This window comes from Nerophis lumbriciformis, linkage group LG09, assembly GCF_033978685.3.
Source record: "Nerophis lumbriciformis linkage group LG09, RoL_Nlum_v2.1, whole genome shotgun sequence".
NCBI classification, from domain to species: domain Eukaryota; kingdom Metazoa; phylum Chordata; class Actinopteri; order Syngnathiformes; family Syngnathidae; genus Nerophis; species Nerophis lumbriciformis.
Window position 1 is genome coordinate 52,987,501 of NC_084556.2, and position 18,888 is coordinate 53,006,388.

General features: G+C 41.4%; 1 protein-coding gene across 1 annotated transcript in view; it reads left to right on the forward strand.

Annotated features, from left to right (window-relative positions):
- Positions 1-18,888, forward strand: part of heatr6 (HEAT repeat containing 6) — a 53,775-nt gene that overhangs the window by 2,505 nt on the left and 32,382 nt on the right. The window contains exons 2-7 of the mRNA XM_061962883.1: positions 5,983-6,090; positions 10,467-10,607; positions 10,667-10,782; positions 10,856-10,970; positions 11,032-11,133; positions 16,891-17,052. Coding sequence (XP_061818867.1) covers positions 5,983-6,090; positions 10,467-10,607; positions 10,667-10,782; positions 10,856-10,970; positions 11,032-11,133; positions 16,891-17,052 — 744 coding nt within the window. The remainder of the gene's footprint in view (positions 1-5,982; positions 6,091-10,466; positions 10,608-10,666; positions 10,783-10,855; positions 10,971-11,031; positions 11,134-16,890; positions 17,053-18,888) is intronic.

The following is an 18,888-nucleotide window of genomic DNA, read 5'->3' on the forward strand; positions in this document are numbered from 1 at the left end:
CTATTCCCCACACCTGCTTTGTTTTAGCAATCAAGAGTATTTCAGTTGTTTTTATCCTTCTTTGTGGGGACATTGTTGATTGTCATGTCATGTTCGGATCTACATTGTGGACGCCGTCTCTGCACCGCAGTAAGTCTTTGCTGTTGTCCAGCATTCTGTTTTTGTTTACTTTGTAGCCAGTTCAGTTTTAGTTTCGTTCTGCATAGCCTTCCCTAAGCTTCAATGCCTTTTCTTAGGGGCACTCACCTTTTGTTTATTTTTGGTTTAAGCCATACTTGCCAACCTTGAGACCTCCGATTTCAGGGGGAGGGGGGGTGGGCGTGGTCGGGGTGGGACGAGGGCGTGGTTGGGGGCGTGGCTAAAAGGGGAGGAGTATATTTACAGCTAGAATTCACCAAGTCAAGTATTTCATATATATATATATATTTTTAAAAATATTTATTATATATATATATATATATATATATATATATATATATATATATATATATATATATAAAATAAATACTTGAATTTCAGTGTTCATTTATTTACACATATACACACACATAACACTCATCTACTCATTGTTGAGTTAAGGGTTGAATTGTCCATCCTTGTTCTTTTCTCTGTCACTATTTTTCGAACCATGCTGAACACCCTCTCTGATGATGCATTGATGTGTGGCACGCACAAAGGTGCTTTCATCAAATGCACTAGATGGCAGTATTGTCCTGTTTAAGAGTGTCACAACATTGCTGTTTACGGCAGACGAACTGCTTTACGGTATACAAAAAAGTGACTGCTCTTGTTGTGTGTTGTTGCCACGCTGGGAGGACGTTAATGAAACTGCCTAACAATAAACCCACATAAGAAACCAAGAACTCGCCCTCGATCATTCTATAGTTATAACGTGATTGGGCAGGTACGCTTTTTTATATTGTGGAGGACCTGAGTCCGCCTGAATTTCGGGAGATTTTCGGGAGAAAATTTGTCCCGGGAGGCAGGCCCGGCCCTAACCAATCTGGCGCCCTAGGCAAGATTTTAGGTGGCGCCCCCCCACATCGGCAGTGAAGTGTATATACTCACAAGAACCCGAATAGCTTTGTCTTTGACCTTTTTTTACTTACAACTATACCTAATATATAAAGGGGTGGAAAAGTGACTATTACCTGCAGGGCAAACATTAGCTAACCAGAAGGCAATAACAATGTAAACAAAAAACAGCTGCTTAAAAGATCTAATACAAATGTCCCTGAGGAATGTAAGGTGGGAGTACTGTAATTACCTAATGTTACATTATTATTTTCATAACAATTTAGCTCCCTCCACAATATTAACCCGGTGTCAAAACAGAACTAGCTATTTATTGATTAGCAATTGCCGAATCATGTAACATTAGCTTAATGCTAAAAAGCCAGCTACTATCACATTCTGTAACAGACAAATAATTTCATGTAGGCTAACGCATACTTGCCAACCTTGAGACCTCCGATTTCGGGAGGTGGGGGGGTGGGGGGAGCGTGGTCGGGGGTGGGGCGGGGGCGTGGTTAAGATATATATATATAAGAAATACTTGACTTTCAGTGAATTCTAGCTATATATATATATATGTATATATATATATTTTTTAAATATTTTTATATATATATATATATATATATATATATATATATATATGTATGTATATATATATATATATATATATATATATATATATATATATATATATATATATATATATATAAATAAAATAAATACTTGAATTTCAGTGTTCATTTATTTACACATTTACACACACATAACACTCATCTACTCATTGTTGAGTTAAGGGTTGAATTGTCCATCCTTGTTCTATTCTCTGTCACTATTTGAGGAATGTTGCAACAAATAATATTTCTATCAAATAGGCTTTACTTTGCATTTTAATTAACGTGGGATTATTTTTTGTATTTAGAAATAATAGTACCAACTTTTTTTTCTTTTTTTTTTTTTTCTCCAACATTTGTGGCACTGGCGTGGCGCCCCCTGATGGACGGCGCCCTTAGCATTTGCCTATACGGCCTATGCCACGGGCCGGCCCTGCCGGGAGGTTTTCGGGAGAGGCGCTGAATTTCGGGAGTCTCCCGGAAAATCCGGGAGGGTTGGCAAGTATGGCTTAAGTATTAGATACCTTTTTACCTTCACACTGCCTCCCGCTGTTTCCATCCATCCATCCATCCATCTTCTTCCGCTTATCCGAGGTCGGGTCGCGGGGGCAGCAGCCTAAGCAGGGAAGCCCAGACTCCACTCTCCCCAGCCACCTCGACATCTACAAAGCAATTAGCTACCTGCTGCCATCTACTGATATGGAAGAGTATTACACGGTTACTCTGCCGATCTCCAGACAGTGCAGACACTCAACAACGGCACATTATTTGCGGATTATAATTACTGGTTTGCAAAAAATATTTTTAACCCAAAAAGGTGAAATGGGATAATCTCCCACGGCAAACCGGCCTGTATCTCACGGCACTCTAGTGTGCCGCGGCACAGTGGTTGAAAAACCCTGGTCTACTCAACGTGTCCTGGGTCTTCCCCGTGGCCTCCTACTGGTTGGACGTGCCCTAAACGCCTCCCTAGGGACCAGAACCAGTGCCCGAACCACCTCATCTGGCTCCTCTCCATGTGGAGGAGCAGCGGCTTTACTTTGAGCTCCCCCCGGATGACAGAGCTTCTCACCCTATCTCTAAGGGAGAGCCCCGCCACTCGGCGGAGGAAACTCATCTCGGCCGCTTGTACCCGTGATCTTGTCCTTTCGGTCATAACCCAAAGCTCATGACCATAGGTGAGGATGGGAACGTAGATCGACCGGTAAATTGAGAGCTTTGCCTTACGGCTCAGCTCCTTCTTCACCACAACGGATCCATACAGCGTCCGCATTACTGAAAACACCGCACCGATATTTTGACAAATTTGAGGTGGGGTTTTTTACAAAACCCAAAACCAGTGAAGTTAGCACGTTGTCCATCCATCCATTTTCTACCGCTTGTCTCTTTGGGGTTGCTGGAGCCCATCTCAGCTGCCTTCGGACGGAAGGCAAGGTACACCCTGGACAAGTCGCCACCTCATCGCAGACCACATTCACACACTAGGGACCATTTAGTGTTGCCAATCAACCTATCCCCAGGTGCATGTCTTTGGAGGTGGGAGGAAGCCGGAGTACCTGGAGGGAACCCACGCAGTCACGGGGAGAACATGCAAACTCCACACAGAAAGATCCCGAGCCCCGGGATTGAACTTACCGTATTTTCCGCACTATAAGGCGCACCTAAAAACCACAAATTTTCTCAAAAGCTGACAGTGCGCCTTATAACCCGGTGCGCTTTATATATGGATAAATATTAAGATTCATTTTCATAAAGTTTCGGTCTCGCAACTTCGGTAAACAGCCGCCATCTTTTTTCCCGGTAGAACAGGAAGCGCTTCTTCTTCTACGCAAGCAACCGCCAAGGTAAGCACCCGCCCCCATAGAACAGGAAGCGCTTCTTCTTCTACTGTAAGCAACCACCTGCCCGCGTAGAAGAAGAAAAAGCGCGCGGATATCACCGTACGTTTCATTTCCTTTGTGTGTTTACATCTGTAAAGACCACAAAATGGCTCCTACTAAGCGACAGGTATCCGGTTCATGAAAAGACGCAATCTCTCCATCCGCACACGGATTACTATTTCACAGCAACTGATATTCCTGTGAACCGCACTGTGGATACAACGGGAGCACGTACGGTGAATATTCGCACCACAGGGAATGAGAAGTCATCCTTCACTGTGGTTCTAGCTTGCCATGCTAATGGCCAGAAACTTCCACCCATGGTGATATTCAAAAGGAAGACCTTGCCAAAAGAGACCTTTCCAGCCGGCGTCATCATAAAAGCTAACTCGAAGGGATGGATGAAGAAAAGATGAGCGAGTGGTTAAGGTAAGTTTACGCGAAGAGGCCGGGTGGCTTTTTTCACGCAGCTCCGTCCATGTTGATATACGTATGTTTGTGATTGCACATTTGCGTACATTTTGGGAGTGAACAGAGTTGTTAGAACGCTGGTTTTTAATATATTATTAAAGTTTGACTGACCTATCTGACTGTTTTTTTGACATTCCTTTAGCGCAGTTAGATGCGGCTTACAACACGGGGCGGCTTATAGGTGGACAAAGTTTTGAAATATGCCGTTCATTGAAGGCGCGGCTTATAACCCAGGGCGCCTTATGGTGCGGAAAATACGGTAAAACCTTCGTATTGTGAGGCACATGCACTAACCCTTGTATCACCGTGCTGGCACGTCGTGTAATTCGTAAATAAAAACAGAATGCAATGTTTTGCAAATCCTTTTCAACTTATATTCAATTGAATAGACTGCAAAGACAAGATATTAATTGTTCGACCTGGAAAAGTTTATTTTTTTTGCAAATAATCAATAACTTTGAATTTAATGGCTGCAACACATTGCAAAAAAGTTGTCACAGGGGCATTTTTACTATTGTGTTACATGGCCTTTCCTTTTAACAACACTCAGTAAACGTTTGGGAACTGAGGAGACACATTTTTTGAAGCTTCTCAGGTGGAATTCTTTCCCATTCTTGCTTGATGTACAGCTTAAGTTGTTCAACAGTCCGGGGGTCTCCATTGTGCTATTTTAGGCTTCATTTTGCGCCACACATTTTCAATGGGAGACAGGTCTGGACTACAGGCAGGCCAGTCTAGTACCTTCTCTCTTTTACTATGAAGCCACGCTGTTGTAACACTGGGCTTGGCATTGTCTTGCTGAAATAAGCAGGGGCGTCCATGATATTGTTGCTTGGATGGCAACATATGTTGCTCCAAAACCTGTATGTAGCTTTCAGCATTATCATTTTTTACCTTGAAAATCATGTTTTAACTTAAAACATTTTTTTTAAATTTTTTTAACTTTTTTAAAAAAAAATTTTTAATTTTTTGAATTTTTTTTAAAATTTTAAAAAAAAATTAAAATTTAAAAAAAAATGTTTTTTTTTTTTTATTTAAATCTTGGGCACTAATACACCCCCATACCATCAGAATCAGAATCAGAATCAGAATCAGCTTTATTGTCATTACGCAAGGTAACGAGATTGAGGCCATTCCATACAGTGCGATGTGTGCATGCTAGAAAAACAATGTGCAAATATATAAAAATATAAAAAATGTAGAAGTGCAATGAATATGGTGTGAAATGAATATATACATGAAAAAAAACAAAACAAAAACAGGGTGGTTGGTGGAATGGGTTATTGCACCGAAGAGAAGGCAGTTATGAGGGACAATGGGGCAGTCCGTTCAGGATGGTTATGGCCCTGGGGAAGAAGCTGTTCTTTAGCCTGTTTGTTTTGGTTTTAATGCACCTGTAGCGCTTCCCAGAGGGCAGCAGGTGGAACAGGTCAGAGCCAGGGTGGGTGCTGTCCTTGATGATGGCACTGGCTCTGTTGAGGCAGCGGGAGGTGTAGATGTCCGTCAGAGAGGGGAGAGGGCGGCCGATGATCTTCTGAGCCGTCTTGACCACTCTTTGCAGCCTCTCCCTGTCTGCTGCAGTGCAGCTGCCGTACCATACCGTAATACAGTAGGTCAGCAGGCTCTCGATGGACGAGCGGTAGAAGGTCAGCAGCAGGTCAGGCTTCAGGTTGTACTTCCCGAGGACTCTAAGGAAGTGTAGCCGCTGCTGAGCCTTCTTGATGATTGTTGTGGTGTTGACTGTCCAGGAGAAGTCATTAGAGATGTGGACTCCAAGGTACCTGAAGGTGTGGACCCTCTCTACACGCTCGCCGTTGATGTAGAGGGGGGCAGGGTCGGTGCTGCTCCTCCTGAAGTCGACGATGATCTCTCTGATCACACATGCTGCCTTTTACACTTTGCGCCTAAATAAAAGGTCACGGGCATTTGGGGTTTTGTACATGATGTCATTGTGGAATTATGTGTTTACAGTTATAAAAACGAACATACTCCTTTCATTTCAGGATGTGTGTGCCTTGCTGAAGAACGCCAGCCGTCTGGTTCCGCTCAGTCAGGAGCATCTGGTGGTCAAACTGTGCAAGCTTGTGCATCACCTGCTCAACCAGCTGAAGGTACTTCATGCTAACATGCTAACACAGGCTTTTGCTGGGAAGGAATACGGTAGAAATGCAAAACACTATTTTAATTTTGATTGGGACGTGTGCCGCCCTGAGATGGGTAGGTTGTGAGTTCAAACCCCGGCCGAGTCATACCAAAGACTATAAAAATGGGAGCCATTACCTCCCTGCTTGGCACTCAGCATCAAGGGTTGGAATTGGGGGTTAAATCACCAAAAATTATTCCCGGACGTGGCCACAACTTTCACCTTTTATTTACCTTCTTTGACCGTATTTGACCTTGTTTCATCTTCTATCTATTTTCCTTATTTTACCTTTTATCCATCCCTCCATTTCCTACTGCTCGTCCCTATCAGGGTCGAGGGGACGGCTTGAGCCTATCCCAGATGTCTTTTACCTTTTTATTTACATTATGTTACCGTTTATTTACATTCTGTTCACTTGGTTTTACCTTTTTATTTGTCCTATTTGACCTTTTATTTACGTCCTTTACCTTTCATTATTATTCTTTCACATTTTATTTACTTCTTTTACCTTTTATTTACCTTCTTTTACTTTCTATATTTCTTCTTTTACCTTTTTTATTTACAATATTTTACTTTTTATTTACATTATTTTACCATTTTTTACACTCTATTCACATATTTTTTTCTTTTATTCATCTCCTTTCACCTTTTATTTACTTCATTGACTTTTTATGTACCTTCTTTGACCATAATTTACCTTGTTTCATCTTCTTTTACCTTTTATTTTCCCTCTTTGACCTTTTATCCATCCATCCATTTTCTACTGCTTGTCCAGCTGGAGCCTAACCCAGCTGTCTTACCTTTTATTTACTTTATTTTACATGGTTTTACCTTTTTATTTGTTTTCTTTCACTTTTTTCTTTCTTTATTGTACCTTTTTTATTTAGTTTCTATTGACCGTCCTTTACTTTTTATTTACTGTAATTTACCTTCTGTTTATCTCCTTCTTTTACCTTTTATTTACATTCTTTTACTGTTTATTTATATTCTATTCACCAAGCCTTTACCTTTTTATTGATCTTCTTTCAGCTTTTATTTACTTCATTTACTTTTTATTTATATTCTTTCATCTTTTATTTACCTTTTTTTACCTTTCATTCTATTCACATGTTTTTTCTTTTATTCATCTTCTTTCACCTTTTATTTACTTCATTGACTTTTTATTTACCTTCTTTCACCTTTATGTACCTTGAGCCTTTATTTACATTATTTTACCATTTATCCATCCATCCATTTCCTACTGCTTGTCCCTATCGGGGTCGAGGGGACGGCTTGACCCTTTATTTACATTATTTTACCGTTTATTTACATTCTGTTCACTTGGTTTTACCTTTTTATTTGTCTTACTTTACCTTTTATTTACGTCCTTTACCTTTTATTCTTCTTCTTTCACCTTTTATGTACCTTCTTTTACTTTCTATATTTCTTCTTTTACCTTTTTATTTACATTATTTGACCATTTCTTTACATTCTATTCAGATGTTTTTTTCTTTTATTCATCTTCTTTCACCTTTTATTTACTTCATTGACTTTTTATTTACCTTCTTTCACCTTTATGTACCTTGAGCCTTTATTTACATTATTTTACCATTTATCCATCCATCCATTTCCTACTGCTTGTCCCTATCGGGGTCGAGGGGACGGCTTGAGCCTTTATTTACATTATTTTACCGTTTATTTACATTCTGTTCACTTGGTTTTACCTTTTTATTTGTCTTACTTTACCTTTTATTTACATCCTTTACCTTTTATTCTTCTTCTTTCACCTTTTATGTACCTTCTTTTACTTTCTATATTTCTTCTTTTACCTTTTTATTTACATTATTTGACCATTTATTTACATTCTATTCACATGTTTTTTTCTTTTATTCATCTTCTTTCACCTTTTATTTACTTCATTGACTTTTTATTTACCTTCTTTGGCCGTGTTTGACCTTGATTCATCGTCTTTTACCTTCTATTTTCCCTCTTTGACCTTTTATCAATCCGTCCATTTTCTACTGCTTGTCCAGCTGGAGCCTAACCCAGCTGTCTTACCTCTTATTTACTTTATTTTACCTGGTTTTACCTTTTTATTTGTCTTCTTTCACCTTTTATTTACTTTTTTGTACCTTTTTTATTTAGTTTCTATTGACCATCTTTTACTTTTTATTTACTGTAATTTACCTTCTATTTACCTCCTTCTTTTACCTTTTATTTACATTCTTTTACCGTTTATTTATATTCTATTCACCAAGCTTTTACCTTTTTATTGATCTTCTTTCAGCTTTTATTTACTTCATTTACTTTTTATTTATATTCTTTCATCTTTTATTTACCTTTTTTACCTTTCATTCTATTCACATGTTTTTTCTTTTATTCATCTTCTTTCACCTTTTATTTACTTCATTGACTTTTTATTTACCTTCTTTCACCTTTATGTACCTTGAGCCTTTATTTACATTATTTTACCATTTATCCATCCATCCATTTCCTACTGCTTGTCCCTATCGGGGTCGAGGGGACGGCTTGACCCTTTATTTACATTATTTTACCGTTTATTTACATTCTGTTCACTTGGTTTTACCTTTTTATTTGTCTTACTTTACCTTTTATTTACGTCCTTTACCTTTTATTCTTCTTCTTTCACCTTTTATGTACCTTCTTTTACTTTCTATATTTCTTCTTTTACCTTTTTATTTACATTATTTGACCATTTCTTTACATTCTATTCAGATGTTTTTTTCTTTTATTCATCTTCTTTCACCTTTTATTTACTTCATTGACTTTTTATTTACCTTCTTTCACCTTTATGTACCTTGAGCCTTTATTTACATTATTTTACCATTCATCCATCCATCCATTTCCTACTGCTTGTCCCTATCGGGGTCGAGGGGACGGCTTGAGCCTTTATTTACATTATTTTACCGTTTATTTACATTCTGTTCACTTGGTTTCACCTTTTTATTTGTCTTACTTTACCTTTTATTTATGTCCTTTACCTTTTATTCTTCTTCTTTCACCTTTTATGTACCTTCTTTTACTTTCTATGTTTCTTTTTTACCTTTTTATTTACCGTATTTTACTTTTTATTTACATTATTTGACCATTTCTTTACATTCCATTCACATGTTTTTTTCTTTTATTCATCTTCTTTCACCTTTTATTTACTTCATTGACTTATTATTTACCTTCTTTCACCTTTATTTACCTTCTTTGGCCGTGTTTGACCTTGATTCATCGTCTTTTACCTTCTATTTTCCCTCTTTGACCTTTTATCAATCCGTCCATTTTCTACTACTTGTCCAGCTGGAGCCTAACCCAGCTGTCTTACCTTTTATTTACTTCATTTTACCTGGTTTTACCTTTTTATTAGTTTTCTTTCACTTTTTTTTACTTTATTGTACCTTTTTTTATTTAGTTTCTATTGACCGTCCTTTACTTTTTATTTACTGTAATTTACCTTCTGTTTATCTCCTTCTTTTACCTTTTATTTACATTCTGTTCACTTGGTTTTACCTTTTTATTTGTCTTACTTTACCTTTTATTTACGTCCTTTACCTTTTATTCTTCTTCTTTCACCTTTTATGTACCTTCTTTTACTTTCTATATTTCTTCTTTTACCTTTTTATTTACCGTATTTTACTTTTTATTTACATTATTTGACCATTTATTTACATTCTATTCACACGTTTTTTTCTTTTATTCATCTTCTTTCACCTTTTATTTACTTCATTGACTTTTTATTTACCTTCTTTGGCCGTGTTTGACCTTGATTCATCGTCTTTTACCTTCTATTTTCCCTCTTTGACCTTTTATCTATCCGTCCATTTTCTACTGCTTGTCCAGCTGGAGCCTAACCCAGCTGTCTTACCTTTTATTTACTTCATTTTACCTGGTTTTACCTTTTTATTTGTCTTCTTTCACCTTTTATTTACTTTTTTGTACCTTTTTTATTTAGTTTCTATTGACCATCTTTTACTTTTTATTTACTGTAATTTACCTTCTATTTACCTCCTTCTTTTACCTTTTATTTACATTCTTTTACTGTTTATTTATATTCTATTCACCAAGCCTTTACCTTTTTATTGCTCTTCTTTCAGCTTTTATTTACTTCATTTACTTTTTATTTGTCTTATTTCACCTTTTATTGACTTTATTTTACTTTTGATGTACCTATTTACCTTTTATTTAACTTCTAATACTTCTGTTTACCTTCTATTCCGGTTCAGATTGCATACATTTGTATGAGTTACTCTGCTAGAATATACATGGAAAGTGTTTCTTGATGGATTTAATTTATTTAATGATCATTGCAGGGTAAGTTTAAAAGAATGTTTAATAACAATGCATCTGCTGGACAAGGTGATCATGGACGAGCAGACGCTGGACGTCTTGTTGAACTACGTCACCAGAGCTCTGAAGGTGTGCAGCACCTGGACGCACCCCGGCGTCCTGCAGGCGCTCTCCACCGTCGTCTACGGGAACGGGCCCCAGTGTCACCAGGTAGCCTTCTTGTTTCCGGTACGACGGCCGCCGATACTAAGTGTCACTTCCGTCCGCAGCACCTCAGCGACCTGCTGGGCGAGGACGGCGTCCTGCTGCTCTACAGCGCCCCCACTCAGCCAGATATGGACCTACGCCACGTGGCGCTCACCTGCATGGCCAACATCTGTCTCAGGTGGGCCGACTGTCCGCGTGTCGCCGACTAAAAGACGACAACACCGGTTTGGAAGTAAAAAATGTTTTGTCAGGATTCCCGGTCAGCCGCCGCTGGACGAGGAGCACAAGAGCGCCTGTTTCTCCGTCTTCCTGAGAACTCTGCAGGCGCCCAAACCCCCCGACACCGACGACGTCTTTTACTGCATGGTGGGAATGATCGTTTCCGCGCCATTAAGCCCGCCTCTGACTCGCCGTGTTGTGCGTGCAGGTGACGCAGTCCACGCTGAAAGGACTTCACTGTTGTCTCTCTGGTGGCAAGTGGAAGTTTGGCGGCGGCGAGGAGGTGGGGTCGGTGCTGGCCGTGCTGAAGGTGCCAACCTCCACCTTTTTTTACATGAAAAACTCACACTAACGCTTCAAATTATGGCTTCTTCCTGTTAGCTCTACGCTGTGTGCGGTATTAGCATAAATCTTGACGAGGTATGAACATTTCTTATTAGGGCCCGCATGGCCCATTGCATAAGGACTCCCAAAGGGAGTCCTTATGCAATGGGACATAAGGACCTATTGTATTTGTAAGGTTTTATTAGGGCCCGCATGGCCCATTGTAAAAGGAATCCCAAAGGGAGTCCTTTTACAATGGGACAGAGGACCCTATTGAATTTGTAAGGTTTTATTATTATTCTTTCTTATTCCGCAGCTTTGCGCGGTACTTTGACCCTCTTAACATGCTTCAAAACTCACCAAATTTGACGCACACATAAATAAACTCGAACAAAACTCTTTGGTGGAAATACCAAACCCCAAAACTCAAAATTGCGCTCTAGCGCCCCCTACAAAGTAAACTTTTTCTAACTCCCAGTACGAATGTCGTAGAGACATGAAACAAAAACCTCTATGTAGGTCTCACTTAGACTTAAATTTTATTAATTTATTTCCTCGGCCAAAAATCTACAGGAAGTTTGCTATTCCCCCTTCAACACTAAATTTTAGTAAAATCAGTCACTTTTGCCTCTTTGAGCTGTAATTTGACCCCCTTAACATGCTTCAAAACTCACCGAACTGAACGCACACATCAAGACTGGCAGAAATTGCGATCTAATAAAAAAACCTAACCCCAAATCCAAATCTAAAACGCAGAAAAAACTGCTCCTCGGAAGAAAAAAATGACAAAACTGCCTGTATCTCCCACTGGGAAAGTCGGAGAGACATGAAACAAAAACCTCTATGTAGGTCTCACTAAATTGACAACCCCCAGCAAAAATCAACAGGAAGTTTGCTATTCCCCCTTCAACACAACATTTTTGTAAAAACCGGTCACCTTCCTTCAAAAACTATCTCCTCTGAGCACGTTTGTCGTTTCGGCTTCAAACTAACACAGGAGAGAGATTGAACCCATGTGATTAAAACTACAGAAGCGCGTTTTAATAACTGCTCCGGTTTTGATTTTATGAGCCTTCAAAGAACCGCTGCGCTGATGCTGATGCTGCTGCGCTGCTGTTTTTTTAAGATGGCTGCTTAAAAGCAGGAAGCACCAGCGTGCCCACACAATGCAGACAAGGTAGGTACACTACACAAAAGTATTGGGACACTTGGGACTAAAACTTGACAAAAGTATTGGGACAGTTAGGACTAGCACCTGCCAAATACGCGGGCCCGACCAATGCTGCTTGCAGCTTTAATTATTCTTTATTATTCCGCCGCCACAACAAACTGTAATTTGACCCACTTAACATGCTTCAAAACTCACCATATTTGACCCACACATCAGGACCTGCGAAAATTACCTTTTTAAAAAAAAAAAACGAACCCCAAAACTCAAAATTGCGCTTTCGCGCCCCCTAGGAAAAAAAAAAACTAGACTGCCTATATCTCCCACTAGGAAGATCGGAGAGACATGAAACAAAAACCTCTATGTAGGTCTGACTTAGACCTAGTTTTCATAATTGTATATCATCGGGCAGAAATCAACAGGAAGTTGGTGATTCCCCCTTCAAGACAAAAAAGTACTAAAAACAGTCACTTTTGCCTCTTTGAGCTGTAATTTGACCCCCTTAACACGCTTCAAAACTCACCGAACTGAACACACACATCAAGACCGGCAAAAATTGCGATCTAATAAAAAACCTAATCCCAAATTTTAAAAATTGCGCTCTACAGCAATTTTTGAATAAAACGGAGAAAAAAACTGCTCCTCGGAAGAAAAAAATGACAAAACTGCCTGTAACTCCCACTGGGAAGGTCGGAGAGACATGAAACAAAAACCTCTCCGTAGGTCTCACTTAGACCTACATTTCATAAATTGACAACCCCCAGCTAAAATCAACAGGAAGTTTGCTATTCCCCCTTCAACACAACATTTTTGTAAAAAACGGTCACCTTCCTTCAAAAACGAACTCCTCTGAGCGCGTTTGTCGTTTCGCCTTCAAACTAACACAGGAGAGAGATTGAACCCTTGTGATTAAAACTACAGAAGCGCGTTTTAATAACTCCCAGGGAATTCAAGTCACAATTCGCTCCCAAGTTCTTTCCGACACTTAAAGCTGAGTTGAAAAACCACCAGAGACAGAATAGGTATTTTGTTGTATATTCTCAAAGCTTTGCCAATATACATTGATTGAGACCAGTCTAACCCTAGAACATTCTATTGCGCCTCCCAAAATGGTCTGTCTTCCCGATCCCACCACCCTCTCTCTCGTCCCATCTCTGTAGACAAAACAAATGCTAGTCAAAACACATTCCAAAGAACTCAAGGTTAACACACATAGTATACTTGCTGACAGAGCATCAAGAGAAGAAATGGAAAACACGAGCTGTTTTCAAATATGACTAAGAAATGAAAGAAGTACAACTTAAATTCGGATATATGTAAATATCTGCCTCCGACTATATATATATATATATATATATATATACACTAGTGTGCCGCAGGAAAATTTGCAACTTCACCTTATTGGTCCAAAAAATATTTTTTGCAAATCAATAATTATAATCTGCAAATAATGTGCCGTTGTCGAGTGTCTGTGCTAGAGATGTCCGATAATATCGGACTGCCGATAAATGCTTCAAAATGTAATATCGGAAATTAGCGGTATCGGTTTCAAAATTATCGGTATCGGTTTCAAAAAGTAAAATGTATGACTTTTTAAAACGCCGCTGCGTACACGGACGTAGGGAGAAGTACAGAGCGCCAATAAACCTTGAAGGCACTGCCTTTGCGAGCCGGCCCAGTCACATAATATATACGGCTTTTCACACACACAAGTGAATGCAATGCATACTTGGTCAACAGCCGTACAGGTCACACTGAGGGTGGCCGTATAAACAACTTTTAACACTGTTGCAAATATGCGCCACACTGTGAACCCACACCAAACAAGAATGACAAACACATTTCGGGAGAACATCCGCACCGTAACACAACATAAACACAACAGAACAAATACCCAGAAACCCCTTGCAGCACTAACTCTTCCGGGACGCTACAATATACACCACTTCCGCCCCCCACCTCAACCCCGCCCACCTCAACCTCCTCATGCTCTCTCAGGGAGAGCATGTCCCAAATTCCAAGCTGCTGTTTTGAGGCATGTTAAAAAAAAAAAGCACTTTGTGACTCCTATTTCTGGGGCTGAGGTTGCTGAGGTAGTTAAAAAGCTCCTCGGTGGCAAGGCCCCGGGGGTGGATGAGAACCGCCCGGAGTTCCTTAAGGCTCTGGATGCTATGGGGCTGTCTTGGTTGACAAGACTCTGCAGCATCGCGTGGACATTGGGGGCGGTACCACTGGATTGGCAGACAGGGGTGGTGGTTCCTCTCTTTAAGAAGGGGAACCGGAGGGTGTGTTCTAACTATCGTGGGATCACACTCCTCAGCCTTCCCGGTAAGGTCTATTCAGGTGTACTGGAGAGGAGGCTACGCCGGATAGTCGAACCTCGGATTCAGGAGGAACAGTGTGGTTTTCGTCCTGGTCGTGGAACTGTGGACCAGCTCTATACTCTCGGCAGGGTCCTTGAGGGTGCATGGGAGTTTGCCCAACCAGTCTACATGTGTTTTGTGGACTTGGAGAAGGCATTCGACCGTGTACCCCGGGAAGTCCTGTGGGGAGTGCTCAGAGAGTATGGGGTATCGGACTGTCTGATTGTGGCAGTCCGCTCCCTGTATGATCAGTGCCAGAGCTTGGTCCGCATTGCCGGCAGTAAGTCGGACACGTTTCCAGTGAGGGTTGGACTCCGCCAAGGCTGCCCTTTGTCACCGATTCTGTTCATAACTTTTATGAACAGAATTTCTAGGCGCAGTCAAGGCGTTGAGGGGATCTGGTTTGGTGGCTGCAGGATTAGGTCTCTGCTTTTTGCAGATGATGTGGTCCTGATGGCTTCATCTGGCCAGGATCTTCAGCTCTCGCCGGATCGGTTCGCAGCCGAGTGTGAAGCGACTGGGATGAGAATCAGCACCTCCAAGTCCGAGTCCATGGTTCTCGCCCGGAAAAGGGTGGAGTGCCATCTCCGGGTTGGGGAGGAGATCTTGCCCCAAGTGGAGGAGTTCAAGTACCTCGGAGTCTTGTTCACGAGTGAGGGAAGAGTGGATGGTGAGATGGACAGGCGGATCGGTGCGGCGTCTTCAGTAATGCGGACGCTGTATCGATCCGTTGTGGTGAAGAAGGAGCTGAGCCGGAAGGCAAAGCTCTCAATTTACCGGTCGATCTACGTTCCCATCCTCACCTATGGTCATGAGCTTTGGGTTATGACCGAAAGGACAAGATCACGGGTACAAGCGGCCCAAATGAGTTTCCTCCGCCGGGTGGCGGGGCTCTCCCTTAGAGATAGGGTGAGAAGCTCTGCCATCCGGGGGGAGCTCAAAGTAAAGCCGCTGCTCCTCCACATGGAGAGGAGCCAGATGAGGTGGTTCGGGCATCTGGTCAGGATGCCACCCGAACGCCTCCCTAGGGAGGTGTTTAGGGCACGTCCGACCGGTAGGAGGCCGCGGGGAAGACCCAGGACACGTTGGGAAGACTATGTCTCCCGGCTGGCCTGGGAACGCCTCGGGGTCCCACGGGAGGAGCTGGATGAAGTGGCTGGGGAGAGGGAAGTCTGGGCTTCCCTGCTTAGGCTGCTGCCCCCGCGACCCGACCTCGGATAAGCGGAAGAAGATGGATGGATGGATGGATGGTGACTTCAGTAATAAATATGGCAGTGCCATGTTGGCATTTTTTCCCATAACTTGAGTTGATTTATTTTGGACAACCTTGTTACATTGTTTAAGCATCCTGCGGGGCCTCACAACAAAATTAGGCATAATAATGTGTTAATTCAATGACTGTATATATCGGAATCCGTAATTAAGAGTTGGACAATATCGGCAAAAAAGCCATTATCGGACATCTCCAGGCTGTGCTGTATAGAGCTCGGCAGGGTAACCATGTAAAACTCCATATCAGTAGGTGGCAACAGGCAGTTCATTGCTTTGTAGAAGTCGGAATACGTCGAGGATGGTTTGTCGTGATCCCAATATGCAGAGCACAGCGGGAGAGGGCGTGCAAGTAAAATGGTGTGCAATGATTGACCCAAAAATGAACAAAAGGGAAAGGAAAAGGCACTGAAGCTTAGGGATGGCTATGCAAAACAAAAGTAAAACTGAACTTGTTACAAGGTAAACAAAAACGGAATGCTGGACGACAGCAAAGACTTACAGCGTGTGGAGCACAGATGACGTCCACAAAGTACACCCGTACTTGACATGGCAATCAACAATGTCCACGCAAAGAAGGACAGCGTACGCACAACTTAAATAGTCTTGATTGCTAACACAAAGCAGGTCAGGCAATGGCACTCAAAGGAAGTCGTGAAGCTGCTACAGGAAAACGCCAACAAAACAGGAAGGAAGGGTCACCAAAACAGGAACTAAAGCACTACACACAGGAAAACGACAACAAACTCAAAATAAGGCACGACAACCTGGTGGAGTTTCATTTTCTGCTGGTGGTGTGCCTTTATTCAAAAAATGTGCCTTGGCTCAAAAAAGGTTGAAAAACTCTGCTTTAAAGAGCCCAATTCAGTTTGTTGTCTTGCACGTATGATTTAAGAGAAATATTGTCAAACAAGGCTAACGTGTGATTTCCACGTCCCTACAGAAGCTCATGTTCCAAGGAGCTCCGGGCGTCAGCGTGGAGTGGCCCGCCGTGCTTTACCCAGCTCCTCTTCCTCAGTACGAGAGCCCCTCCCCCCACAAGGCGGCGGAAGCCCCAAAACCCACGGAGGCGGCCAAGGGCGCTGGGGCGAAGGCGTCAACCGGGGTGAGGCAGACACCTCTAGCTGTTTTGACTCCATCAGACAAAGTTATGTTGAAGTTTCACTTTTGCCTCTCAAAGCACATAATTGTGGTGCATTCAAGGAGCCTTGTTTAAAGTTCGAAACAGACGCGTCACTCGTTTTTGGAGACAGGCCAGGCTTAACCCCCCAGTAGATGCGCTATTAATTCAGGGTGTGAATCTTCGGGATTTTAACGCGTCGATCCGATTCTAATTCCTGGATGACGATTTGATTCAGTATCGATTCTCGATTCAAACCGATCCCCGCAATGTATAGTATTATTTATAAATATTTAATCACGATTAATCTTGTCCACAGTTCACTCAAAATCAATCGCAGAACAATGTAATTTTTCATCATTAATACCGTATTTTCCGCACTATAAGGCGCACCTAAAAACCACAAATTTTCTCAAAAGCTGACAGTGCACCTTATAACCCGGTGCGCTTTATATATGGATTAATATTAAGATTCATTTTCATAAAGTTTCGGTCTCGCAACTACGGTAAACAGCCGCCATCATTTTTCCCCGTAGAAGAGGAAGTGCTTCTTCTTCTACGCAAGCAACCGCCAAGGTAAGCACCCGCCCCCATAGAACAGGAAGCGCTTCTTCTTCTACTGTAAGCAACCACCCGCCCGCGTAGAAGAAGAAGAAGCGCGCGGATATTATGTTTCATTTCCTTTGTGTGTTTACATCTGTAAAGACCACAAAATGGCTCCTACTAAGCGACAGGTTTCCGGTTCATGAAAAGACGCAATCTCTCCATCCGCACACGGACTACTATTTCACAGCAACTGCCTAAAGACTTTCAAGAAAAGCTGGCTACTTTCCGTGCATATTGTAAAAACAAGATAGCTGAAAAAAAGATCCGGCCAGAGAACATTATCAACATGGACGAGGTTCCACTGACTTTTGATATTCCTGTGAACCGCACTGTGGATACAACGGGAGCACGTACGGTGAATATTCGCACCACAGGGAATGAGAAGTCATCCTTCACTGTGGTTCTAGCTTGCCATGCTAATGGCCAGAAACTTCCACCCATGGTGATATTCAAAAGGAAGACCTTGCCAAAAGAGACCTTTCCAGCCGGCGTCATCATAAAAGCTAACTCGAAGGGATGGATGGATGAAGAAAAGATGAGCGAGTGGTTAAGGTAAGTTTACGCGAAGAGGCCGGGTGGCTTTTTTCACGCAGCTCCGTCCATGTTGATATACGACTCCATGCGCGCCCACATCACGCTGGTTTTTAATATATTATTAAAGTTTGACTGACCTATCTGACTGTTTTTTTTGACATTCCTTTAGCGCAGTTAGATGCGGCTTACAACACGGGGCGGCTTATAGGTGGACAAAGTTTTGAAATATGCCGTTCATTGAAGGCGCGGCTTATAACCCAGGGCGCCTTATGGTGCGGAAAATACGGTAAGTGTATTCTAGACAGATAATTTTTAAAGTGACAAAACAATTAATTTGCGGAAATTAATTATTTTTTTAAACATGATGCTTTTTGAGCCCGCTCAACAAGAAGAGGGTATAAACACGTTTTTAAAGAGAATTTAAAAAATACCTGCAGTGCGTTGCCAGATTTTCTATTTTTGTATGAATACAGAATTTGTATTCCTGCTTTAGGAGCACTTGCAATTTAGGGGAGAGGAGCTACACTTCCGTGTTTATATAATAATAATAATAATAGATTTTATTTGTAAAAAGCACTTTACATTGAGTAAACAACCTCAAAGTGCTAGTGTATTAAAAAAAATAAAAATAAAAAGATAATAAAAAAAATAAAAAAATTAAAACTAGAACAGCCAAATAGC